At 32.3% G+C, this 13238-nt stretch overlaps 1 protein-coding gene and 1 long non-coding RNA gene across 9 annotated transcripts; both read right to left on the bottom strand.

Annotated features, from left to right (window-relative positions):
• Nucleotides 1–527: 527 nt before the first annotated feature.
• On the bottom strand, nt 528–6201 carry LOC145015412 (uncharacterized). Of its 8 annotated transcripts, none has more exons than XM_078973881.1 (6): nt 5961–6201; nt 5675–5757; nt 5060–5273; nt 4055–4152; nt 3443–3534; nt 528–1607 (listed from the first exon to the last, which is right to left on the bottom strand). In XM_078973881.1, the coding sequence occupies exons 3-6, from the start codon at nt 5255–5257 to the stop codon at nt 1567–1569; spliced, it is 429 nt and encodes a 142-aa protein (XP_078830007.1). In that variant the 5' UTR covers nt 5258–5273; nt 5675–5757; nt 5961–6201; the 3' UTR covers nt 528–1566. The 8 variants fall into 8 exon arrangements, 4 of the variants coding, with proteins under 4 accessions (XP_078830007.1, XP_078830008.1, XP_078830006.1 ...); XM_078973882.1 differs by having other exon boundaries at nt 3461–3534; nt 5054–5273; XM_078973880.1 differs by having other exon boundaries at nt 5054–5273.
• A 4711-nt stretch (nt 6202–10912) lies between these two features.
• On the bottom strand, nt 10913–12138 carry LOC145017865 (uncharacterized). Its single transcript, XR_013666687.1, has 2 exons — nt 11807–12138; nt 10913–11262 (listed from the first exon to the last, which is right to left on the bottom strand). It is a non-coding gene; the product is annotated as an uncharacterized LOC145017865 (long non-coding RNA).
• Between the last annotated feature and the right edge of the window lie 1100 nt (nt 12139–13238).

A 13238-nucleotide genomic window follows, 5' to 3' on the forward strand; every position in this document is an offset into this window, starting at 1 on the left:
ATTTAAATATACAATTTCAACAAAAATAAGAGTTTGATGTAAAATCAATAAGGGAGAGATGGTTGACTTAAAGTTTCCTCACTTTGACTTTTGATGAATATATTATTAAAATCCAATGGTGCAATACTTTGATTTAAATCCTTAATTTGGCTATACTAATCCAAGGAGCTTGAGATTACCTAGACTTTTCTTAATTGTTGAAATGGCTAGAGAAGCTCATAACAATTTCCTTAGTCAAAGTCACTAATTCCAAATAGCATGTAATTAGTGAAAGTCAACTAGCATTAAGAACCAAAAAGTCACCAAATTGAAGAGGGGTCAAATGCTTTCACCACCATGTTGGAGGGAATGCTTTTGTGATTGTGTGAAGCAAAAACAACACAAAAATCATTTTTTGCTTGCTAATTTGAGGATCATTTACTTAATCAAGAAATTAGCCAACTAATCATCACAAACACATTTAAACTCATGAATAAAAACATACTAGTAGTGATATTATGATAAAACACAAAACATTTCCATAAAGATTTAAGAACAAGTTCATGGATTCTTCAACAACCAACAAAAGTTCAAAGGATTCAACAAAAAGTCAACCAAGATTAGTTTAGCCAAGCATGACTAAACTCAAAGAAAAAAAGTTAGTTAAGATTGTACTAAACATTTGACAATAATCAAGAGATAAAAGAAGATATTCTTCAAGTGTTCTTGGCCTCCAAAAGTGCTCCAAACTCCAGAGAGAAAGTATCAAAATCGGACCTCCAAGATAAGGCTGAAGAGGCACACCAACCTTCCCAATATAGAGCTCTAAGTAAAATCCCGAAATTGCCCTTGTCAGGAATACACGCGGGCCGCGGGTAATGTTACGCGAGCCGCGGGCTTCGACGGGATTTTTGGGCTTCTTCAAGTCTTGGGCCCCCACAGCTAATCCATTGGCCCAGTTCGAATCCAATCAGCTCCTAGCCCATTTTTCTTCAATATTTCTTCAATTAAAGCCCAATTTGTCTTTCCACATCACTCAAAACTTCCGCAAACTCCTAAATATCGATCTTGCACACCCAAGAATTCTCTCCTGCCCTTTCAAATTTAAAGCTCAACACTTCCACACCTCCAAGTAATTGACAATCCCACTCCATGAATCACCTCCACAGCTACCAAGCACGAAATCCCCCTTGCTCTTCAAGTCCAATCGCCTTCCAAACGATCCCGCACACTCCCGCTCCTCTAGTTTCCTTAAAATCTGCAATAATGCTCAAGAAACTAGAAAGTACCCGAAATGATCATAAAAATAACAAAAAGGAAAATATGCATGAAAATTAACTAAAATGCGAATGGAATGTGCTAAAAAAACTATAAAAAGAAGTAAATAAAATGAAGCTATCAGTGGTCTGGTTGTGGGATTTTCACGGTGGTTGTAATGGTTAGTCAATTGTGTTGAGAGGTTGTGTTTGATGGTCAATGATGATGGTGTTGTGATAGGGGAATGTGATTTGTTATATGGCTTATAAGGTTTACCCCGTATTAAAAGACATTGTCTCCGAAATTAGGTCATTTTCTGCCTCCATCATCTCATGAATGCGTTGTTAATCGAACGAAGTCAGTAATCGTCTCTGCAATGACATTCATTTAAAACATCTACTATAATAAATGAAGGTTTTTTTGTCACATGTTATATTCTCATTCAATTTGCCAAATATCAATTTTTGGTTATTTTGAATTAATTTTTTTTCACATGTCATTTTATGGGTTTTTTTTATTAAATTCTATATAGTATTTTAATGTAATAATTACAATAAACGTATTAATAAATAGATATCAATTTCATTAATGGACTAACATTCTAATTTCAAAATTCCCAAATTAAGAGGGTGTTTGGGATATCTTTTTAAACAACTTTTTGACTTTATCTTTTTCAAAAAGTTAAAAAACCCTAAAAGTCATTTGGCAAATTGAAAAGTCCTTTTCATTTTAACTTTTAGCCTAGAAGGAAATGAAGGCTAGACAAAAGACACACATTCGTATCTTTTTGAAACTTTTTGCTTTTGCATACCAAACACATTTTAAAAGCTTACTTTTTGAGAAAGTCCTTTTACCAAAAGTCCTTTTACCGAAAGGACTTTTAAGGTATAAAAGATATCCCAAACACCCCCTAAAGCTTATTAATTTCTTTTGTTATTTATTTAAATTTAAAATAAAATAAAAAAACATTTCAATTTTAATAATTCATTTTTTTCTTGTTTTCTTATAAATTTAAAATTCTTTAATATTTAAACTTTTATATATAACTTTTTTTTAAGTTAACCCATATAATACATGTGTCTCACAACTAGTAAATATATAAAAGAATAGATACCGAAGTTTAGTAGGTGGGAATTAATTATGCAACTATTATAACTTTATTGATAAAAATGTGAATTTTGCAACCGAAGTTTAGTGTGTGTAAATTAATTATGATATTTTTATAACTTTACAAATAAAAATGTGAATTTTGCAACCGACAAACTAAATTACATTAAGAAAATAAGATAATAAAAAATTTCTAAAAATATTTTATAACTAGTGTAGAGACCCATGCTTTGCATGGGTCGGAATGTACTTTTTTGTAGATTTGTTGTTATTTTTGTTTATTACTCTCATCACAACAACACATCTAATAATATTAAATTTATGAAAAGGGCAATATGAGAATTCTGCTGCCTAGGGATGAGCATATGGACCAGGAAACCAACCAGAACTGGCACCGGAACTGGAACCCGATGGAACCGGTCGTGCCGGGATCGGGACGTTATTTTTGTGGATTTTAGGAACTGGGAACCGGTAGGAACAGGAACCGATATAACCGGAACCGGTAGAACCGGCAAAAACCGAAACCGTATGATGCTATTTTTCAAGGATCGGTTCCAACATTTGAAGACACGACAAGAACCGGTAGAACCGCCGGGCCAGTTCGGTTCTTAATTTTGGCCGAAGTCAGTTCCCGGGTCAGGTCCGGTTCCGGCCGGTTCGGTCCTTTTGCTCACCCCTACTGCCGCCTAATTGTTAAGATCTGAAACTTCTTGCAAAAATATCGTTTCAATCTCAAGTATTGAGATTCCATTCCGTGACAATTCACGAAAATTCCCAAAAACTCTTCAAAAAATATCCAAAAATCATGCATAAACTATGAATAATATCATTAGAAAACTCAAAATATATTGAATTTTTGGATCATAGAGTCCAACGTGATTCAAAAGAGGAAGCATCAAACAATCTCATAAAAAAACACAAAAAAAAAAAATCTGATTTTTAAGGAGATTAACGTCAACTGATGAGAAAAACTGAATGAATAAGTCGTATAAACAAATACCAAACAAAATTGTTGCATAGATTATTAATAATATTATTCAAAAACACAAAAAAGATCTGATTATTATAGAGATGAAACATCAAACAAAAGCTCACTGACCATATATATCTTTCTCACCATTAGCAGCTGCAAAATCTTTTTCATCATCAATTGAGAAATCCCTTTCTTCAACCCATGAATGAGCAGCCATACTAAAATTAAAGCAAAAAAGAAATTAAATCAAAAAAAGAAATTCATTTAAGTTGTGTTGGGATTGATGCTGTTGTTCTTCATTAAAAGAAATTATCTACAAACACCAAAAGAACAAAATTACAAAAATACACTTGTTATAGTTACAAAAACTCTAAGGACTAATTGACCCAAATGAAAAGAGGCCGGTCACCGGTCTATCCTTAAGTTTTATCAGAAGCCAATAAGAAAAACCTAATCTTCAACTGAAAAATGATGAACATGAAGGAAAACATGATTTTCATCATCGAAATCATAAGCCTGGTCATTTCTTATTACACAGGCTTTAAAAATAGCAAAAACTTCATTATTTTACATGAGTATCACTAAAAAAATCACTCAGAAACATGAAACCCACCAAAATTGAAGTACAAAATCAACAATTTAATCATGAAAAATAGCATTTAGCGCAATATACATTTGAAATTGGAGTCTAATAGCTTACACCTATATTAGTCATTACAATGGAAAATAAAAACAAACCTCAGTATGCTCAAGTTCTTCCAAAAATTATGGACATAGTGATCAATTGGTTCTACCTCATCATTTATGTTATTATGAGCTTTCTTCTCGCCTACAACCTAAGAAATTTAATAAAAAATGTTTGAATATAATTTTACCTAAATGATCAAGTCTTGTTTTTCAGTAATATAAGTCCCAATTACTTAGTTGATTTATAATTTAGCACATACAACAAAAATAACATAAAAAGAAACAAACGTGGGAAGAAAGCATTATAATTTAACGACCATTCCATCAATTTCTCTTAAAACCAACATATACATGATAAAATGGTGCAAGATTGTGTTTATAATGACACAAACAGGTGATGCAATTATGAAATCATGATGTATTCTTAAAACTTTCTTTGTACTTATAAAAAGAAAAACCTTAAAAAAGAAAAAAAATAGAATTATCTATACATTAGGAAACAAATAGTTAGGATTGTTACCTTACCAACTATGTTTGTTCCTATCTTGATCCTTATGGTCCAATAGTAATACTAATATAATATTAATACCCGTATTCGTCCACAAAATAGGAGAGACACCTTAAAGAAAATTATCTTTTTCGAGCCATCTTTCCCAATTCTGATGATATTAGTTGCAATTCTAGTAACATATTTATTTTTATCAAATAAAACTTGTATGAATATGAAGCTTGTTATGCAACACACAGTGAATGAGAGTTTGTAAGAACCTGCATAAGAATCACATTTGCAACATCAAAAACCAAAACAAAACACAAACATATACACATACACTTGGTTTATATTTCTGTGATTAATAAATATTTTTGTCAAGATAAAAAAATCATGAAAATTAAATGGTTAATTTATCTCTTACAGTAGGCACAAGAAAAAATCCTAGAAGAAAGATGGGAGTGTGTTATCATGGAAAAGATGGCGTTTAGCAGACGGCAGTTATATCCAAGTGTAAGAAAAAAAAAACTGTGTATTAAGATCTCTTTATGTGGTCTGACCTTGACCTCTTCAATATCTTGTGGTTCCACTTTTGCAAGAACATGCTGACATACATAACTAAAACGACGATAAAATAATTTCATTAGTGACAATTCGTAAAATTTAATGTTAAATAACATGTAATTTGAGTGGCCAATAGAGGGGTAATGTCGGAAAATAGGGGTGTTAATGGGTAAAAGCACTGTTGCTTCATCATTCATCATTTTGCTCCTTGATGTTCTGAAAAATAATGATTAAATCATCATGAATTCATGCCAACAAATCGGTCTTTTTATACAATTCCATAGAGTTTTAGAGTATCAGTATTCAATATTACTTGCCACTCACAATTCACAAAGAAGTAAAAGTAATAAGTAGAAATTCACAGCAAAAACATCAAATATTACTAATTAGCTAGTGATTAAAAATGATCAGTAACCAAAAATTAACAACTCTAATCGATTATTAGCTAAAGACTTAGAAATTCAATTCACATAAACAAAATCAAAGTAGAAGGAGAAAGAAATGTTACAAGATAAAATGGAATGAAATTACACAATAGAAAAGTGAAAAAAAAAAACCCAGGGACGATACCTTAATCGTTACAGCTGAAGGTAATTGGAATTGAAATCGAATCATACCTGTACTCTTTCTATAGATCAAAGGAGTCACCGGTCCATCGTTGAGTTTTATCAGAAGCCAATCAGAAAAACCTAATCTTCAACTGAAAACGATGAACATGAAGGCAAACATGATTTTAATCAAAGAAATCACAAGAAAAACTGACTCTTGTTTGTTTGAAAGCTATTGAACAATTATAGTGGACTCCAAATAGAAAGAAAAACTCAAGTGCATGAAACAGAAACGATAATGTAAAAAAACAGAATAGCATAAAGAAAATATAGAAGCCTAACGGAGAGAAATTACCTGGGGAAGAAAAGAACGAACAACGAAAAGCAAAAGCGGCGGAGTTTCAGCGAAGAAGAAAGAAGAGAGTACCACGTGGAAAGTGAAGGGCAGGGAAGGGAAAAAGACACGTATAATCTACGATGATGATGATGCGTCAATGAGCGGATGAAGAAATAAAAACAAATCAAAAAGGAAGCAAATATAGTGTAGCAAATAATAGGCAATTTTTAAAGAAAGAAAGACAACAACAGCATAATAGAAGGGGAAGATTTGTAAAAAAGGAAGCAAAATATATTGTACCTAACAATAGACAATTTTAATATATATATATATATATATATATATATATATATATATATATATATATATATATATATATATATATATATATAATTAAATTAACATATCACATATGATATATGATGATATAAAATTACTGATACCTGCTCATCAATGACTCTGACTCTGAGATATTCGTGTTTATACAATGTATCCAACATAGCTTGCAAATATCCTTCGATATATAATTATCAAATTCCAAGCATATTATATTCAGAATTCAGATAAAAAATAGATTTAAATAATTAAATAAATAACTATAAATCAGGTACCTTACGATCAAGCTTAATTTTTCTATCTGGGCCACCTTCTGTAAAAGCACTCCCCAATATAGAAGGCTCCATTGCCATTTTCAGTACTCGTTGAAACCCACCAAACTACATACATCAACATAACATAAAATATGGTCAACCTTTTACCTTAGTTTCAACTTTCAAGATAAAAAGGCTAAATTTTACAAATTTAGGCCTTGTGCTATGCCCTTTGTCTTTGTCATGTATATGGTCCAAATACAAACTTTCTTGCTTTTTTAATCCACATGTTTTTTTCGTTTTGGATTTGGTCCCTACCCCTCATGCAATCTAGACCCATGTAAAATAACTATTTTTCCCCTCTTTTAATAGTTTTTAATCATTTACTCCCCCCTAAAAAGGAAACAGAATCACAAGAACATCTACGACATACAAAAACAGTTGCCTGAAGAGCAAAATGGTTATTTTACAAAAACATTGATTTTGGGCGGCATGATAGGTAGGGACCAAATCCAAAACAGAACAAAATCACGGATAAAAAAAACAAGACATTAAATACCCCTGTAAAATCGGGTGATTATATAATAATGATGTTATATGACCATACACATTATTATGAGTGATTCATATTTCATACCAAGGAAACCAATCACCATCAATGTTTTAAATCACTAAACAAGAAATTAAATACCCCTGTAAAGTAGGGTGATTATATAATAATGATGTTATATGACCATACGCATTATTATGAGTGATTCATATTTCATACCAAGGAAACCAATCACCATCAATGTTTTAAATCACTAAACAAGACATTAAATACCCCTGTAAAGTAGGGTGATTATATAATAATGATGTTATATGACCATACGCATTATTATGAGTGATTCATATTTCATACCAAGGAAACCAATCACCATCAATGTTTTAAATCACTAAACAAGACATTAAATACCCATGTAAAGTAGGGTGATTATATAATAATGATGTTATATGACCATACACATTATTATGAGTGATTCATATTTCATACCAAGGAAACCAATCACCATCAATGTTTTAAATCACTAAACAAGACATTAAATACCCCTGTAAAGTAGGGTGATTATATAATAATGATGTTATATGACCATACACATTATTATGAGTGATTCATATTTCATACCAAGGAAACCAATCACCATCAATGTTTTAAATCACTAAACAAGACATTAAATACCCCTGTAAAGTAGGGTGATTATATAATAATGATGTTATATGACCATACACATTATTATGAGTGATTCATATTTCATACCAAGGAAACCAATCACCATCAATGTTTTAAATCACTACCTTCTGAAGACAGAAGTCCCATCTGCAAGAATAAAAGAATTGACATTTTAAAGTGCTTAAAGAAATTACAATTAAAATAAAAAGTAAACTTTATACTTACTATGATCTTAAAGAACCAACAAACATAAGAATCTAGAAAATGATCTCTGGGGTTCTTTGCATCACATTAACAAATGCTAAAGTAGGATGGCTACCCCTTTAGAACATAAACTAAAAAAAAAAACACCTTTAACATGGAAGGGTAATATTGGAAAATGAACATGATATCAAGTTACCAACCTTATGATTATCTTCTTGATATCTTCCTTGTTTAAATGGCCTGATCTTTGAAGCAAAAAACATACTTTTAAGCATGTAATTTAGATTAATGTTTACATTGTGACAACCAAATATTGTCCCATATGATGGTTCGTATATGTCAGTTCTAGGATCCATGATTAGGCTAAAGAGAGGATGTCATCAATTAATTACAATTATGATTAAGAGAAACTAAATTTACTTTCATTGAGAGAAAGATATGTGTACCTTGATGTGGGAATCATAGTTTGAAGTGTCATAAAGCATGGAAATAAAGAAGACCTGAATTAGGCATAATGATGCAGTTTGTAAGAAGTAACAAACCAAAGACACGACATCTTTTAGAAAACTAGTTTGGGTAAGACTAAGATGAAATCCATAAGAAATTACTAAACATGCATAAACTATGAATCTTTGGAATATCAATATATAGCTTAATCTAACAAAGTTGCTTAAAATACATAACCGATTTGATACCTGTCCTTGAATGTATTTCCTCCGACCCATTGTCAACCGCATGAGTTCTTGACTCCACAATTATACTTATAATTGGATCCTGAACCAAGGAACAATATTTCTACTGGTCACATCATTCAAATATTGAGATACTTAAATGATAACTGCTCTCTATGGACGATCAGATATTAACTCTTTAAATATCACACAACATGAACAAAGCTTTAACCCAATAGCTATATCTTGGACCTAAAAGTCAAACATGAATCCTATAAAGAAGATAGGAATAAAGAATACAAGAGTATTAAAAAAATACCGATAATTGATCCAAATATTCTGGAAATCGTGATTGATGTCGTTTTGAAATTGAGCCCTTTGTCAAAGGCATACACCCTGTACCAAATTTGTATCTGTTTAAATCTAGGAAAGAACTCATACGCTAATTTATGTAATCCATAATATTACGATCATCAGGAAGTAGAAATTAGACTTAAGATGATAATTAATATGAAATATCTCATTGACTAAAGGTAAAACATCATAAAAAACATCCAGATACCAAGGGTTTTAAACTTTAATAACAAAAACCAAATGTATATAAACAACGAGAAAACCCTAGGAAAACCAAAATTAAGAACTTAACGAAGGTAGAGCTTAAAAAAAGAGTTGTGATTTGAGCTAAAAATGTAATAGAAGTAAGAGAGTTACATGGATATGGAACTTACATGCTACTAGAAAACATAATTGGAAGTCGATGAAGACTAATTTAGATTTGCTCTACTTTATAAGAGAGGATGAACCGACAGATCAAATGGCGTTGCAAGGAAACGGAGAGTCAAAAAGCTAGGCCGACGGACCAAGATGAATGCCAACGAGGATGTGATTTATGAGGTTTTCCAATACTCTTCAAGCATACTTCATGGATGGGCGATGTAGGTGGACGGTGGCCGAAGTGATTTTCAGGCGGACGAGGGATTTGAATCGACAGAGGTTCAATTAGGGTTTTGGGAGGAAATGGCTTATAGCTGTGGGAAGAAACTAGAGAATGAAAATAAAAGGGAAAATGACTTAAAAAGGTAACGAAGTTTCAAAAGTGTACAAAAAAAACCATTGTTAACCGGTTAACAATATGCTTATGTCTCTTCCAAAAAAGACCATGCTTAAAAAAATCTTTTTACTATTTTTAGGTCCATTTAAAACACTTTTATTTTTTAGACAGCCTAACTTATTTCTTTCATCATAGTTAACCGGTTAACAATATGCTTATGTCTCTTCCAAATCTCCATCTTCATGAACATGCAGTCGACAATTAGAGCAGTATCGGCGATTTCACGATCCCTGACAAAATTGATTATTGGAACGTGTTTGTACCGATCAGACTATGTCCAATTCGTGATTGGGGTCGCCAATTTGGCGTTTGTGATCACCAATTTGGATTTTGGATCACCGACTTGGAGATCGGCGGGAAAACCAGTGTCGACTAAAAAAATTGACGATCCATAATAGCCCCTTTGATTTAGGTTCTAATGCATTCGATTAATGCTTCCAATAGATTCAACTGATTATATATTACATATTCCTAAACTCCTATTCTACAATTCCTTCAATTATCTATATGGAACATCGTCGACTCCAAAATATGGAAAATCAACCAAAAAGAGACAAAGCAGCAGCAACTACCAAAAACAAAGGAGCAGAAACCATGAAGTCTAGAACCCATATATAATGATAATACTTCAAACATCTGACTGGGCTTGTTTATGGATTTTTCAAGGGTATAGTTGTCACTCACTTTGTTGTCATTATAGGTCTGGAAAGATGAACTGATGCATCAATTAATGAATTAAACAACAATTAACTTAAAAGATGAAAAATTACACTACATGCATTTTAAAACAAATTGGTATGAGGTCTGATGCAAATTAAATTGATTTTTAAGTGTAATTGTCACTTTCTTTTGTCACCACATGTATGGAATGGGGTTTTTATCCTTTTTGGTATGTACAACTCTGATATGATGCTACCCATAAACAAAAAGTTGAGTAGAATTTGAGGATTTTGCCCAACTGCAAACAGAATCGGTTTACAGAAAAGAAAAATGAAAGCAGGAAAAATTCCCATATTGCCCCTGATGTGTAAAATAAAAACAGAAAAGAGATGACTATTTTGCCCTTGGTTTGGGTCTCTAGCATACCAGAAAATAGGTCAGAATACACGATGCAAAACAAAAAATGGGAATACTAGATTACATGCATTTGACTATTTTGCCTTTGGTTTGATAAACAAAAAATGGGACAAGAATACACAATGCAATATATAGAACAGTTATACCACTCCATTAACAATATAGCAGGAATATAAACATGTTAAAAGGGGACATACATTACAAAAGGCTAGGAATACTAAGTTCCAAGTATCAAAAAAACATCACAAACGGCTAGAGTTTTGTCCCATTCCAGTTCATAAATATACTGTTCTAAATTAATGACAGGTTTGTCCTGTGTAAATCCACTTTTATCCTTATCAAAAATTGGATTTCGGAGCTTGATCTTAATAATCCTTTCAGATGGTTTTCTTGGTTTGAGCTTTGTATGGATAATAGGCACATTAGTTGCTATCCCGCAATCAACCATATGAAATAGCTGCACAAAATTTAAAAGTATTACATTTATTAAGTTGTGACTGTTGGTTTAAATTTAATCACTTACTTCTTGCGTCTCTAAGAAAAATAAGAACTAAAGTATTATGTTCTGAATATTTTAAATGCCACCCTTCAGCTTATTTGCAAATAAATGGGGCATTAATTTAGTGATTTCGAATCTAGACTCTGCACTAGCAAAATCCTAATTTATTACAATTGGGCTTCAAAAGACAAGTAAGCTTTGCAAAAGGGAAAGATCACCAGGCAATTTGCCATTATTACAACAGAAAATTAAAGCTTCTCCATTATTAGTGTTTAGCTTACCCTTCTGGTTCAAAAAAAAAATCATAAGTAGAGAATCAAGTTTGTGAATTGAAAGATATAGGGGAATTAAGGAAGTACATGATGGATTATGTACTATCCAAACGAAAATAGAAAACTGAAATAATCAAAATTCCAATCCCCTGTTGATGAACAAACAAACGATTATTGATATGATTTATAATTAATAAGATACAATTTGTCTAACAACATGTGAAACTAACGTGTAAGAATGTGCCTTAGAAGTTGCCTGCCTACACAACTACAGCGAGGCCTGAAGCAGCGAGAAGTGCAGAAGATCCAATGTCAACAAGACCGAGAAGGACAACGAGTGAAAACTACAAGCGAACGACGACAAATCGGACGGTAAACGGCATGTCAACGAGGCTAAACTCAAAAGAAGAAGTAGAAGAACGAGATATGAGATGTGCCCAATTTAACCTGGATGGAATTAAAACCACGTCATCTCATTTATTTAATGCCATGTCATCTAATACAAGCCACATCAGCCATTTTACCGGTTGTTTAACTCTAACCGGTCACAAATCATGAAAACAATTTATAGGGTTTTTTTTAAGCATTGAGGTATAAAACGAGGGAACGGAAAAAGAAGGAAAAGCGGGGAATAAAAAAAAAGGAGATATCAATTTTTTTGCAAGCGATTGGCGAGGGCCAAGGGGAAAAAGACATGTGATTTTCGGTCGCAGTTACATCGCTAAAAGGTTTTAATTTGCGACAGATTAGCGAGGGAACATTTTTTTTGTCGATAAATTCTTACCAATCCGTCGTTGATCCCTCGTTAATACCTCTCTAAAATTTTATAATTATTTTGGTTGAAATATTTGTGCTTTCCGTTACTAATCCCTCGCTAAACCGTCACTGATTAGCTACGAATAGAATCCGTCGCTGATTTCGTAGCTGAAGGTCAGATTTCTAGTAGTGAATAAGGATCTCGTTATTAAGTTTGTTATTCTGTTATAAAATTGTAACATATAATTACGATATCATGTTGGTGTTTAAGACAATTTAAAGATTGCCATATGATTTTGAAACTTCTTGGACAAGAGTTGACATAATTACAAAATGGTCGTTCATGGTTCATTTTGATGCTCTTCAACATTATTTGATGTTGTATCATGTTATTAGAGATAATTCAATACAATTAGATTAGATTTGATTTAAGTTTTAAATCTTTATTTGTATGGCTAGTTAGTTACGATTTGATGTATTTGTGTACTATATATACCATCAATATACAACCTATAATCTTAAGGGAAAATCAATAACTCTTATATCACCCTTATAAACCATCCCAACCCTAAAATCCCCTCTTCTTTTCTATGGCCTACAGCTCATCAGAAACACCTTTTTCTCTCCCTACTATTCTTCTTCTACTCACGGTGAAGCTCAATTCTACCAATTACATGCTTTGGTGAAATCAAGTCCTTCCACTTTTGTCTTTCCAACAACTTGTTGATCATGTCGATGGAACCTTAATTGCTCCTCCAACGACAATTGAAGTTGAGGGAAAATCTGCCCCCAATCCTGAATTTCTTCCTTAGAAAGAGGCTGACCAAAAAGCCTTTCTTATTCTACAATCCTCTCTATCAGAAGAAGCCACGACCGAGACTATTGGTCTCTAAAACTGCACGAGAG

Source organism: Lactuca saligna, chromosome 9 (assembly GCF_052625555.1).
Source record: "Lactuca saligna cultivar CGN05327 chromosome 9, ASM5262555v1, whole genome shotgun sequence".
NCBI classification, from domain to species: Eukaryota; Viridiplantae; Streptophyta; class Magnoliopsida; order Asterales; family Asteraceae; genus Lactuca; species Lactuca saligna.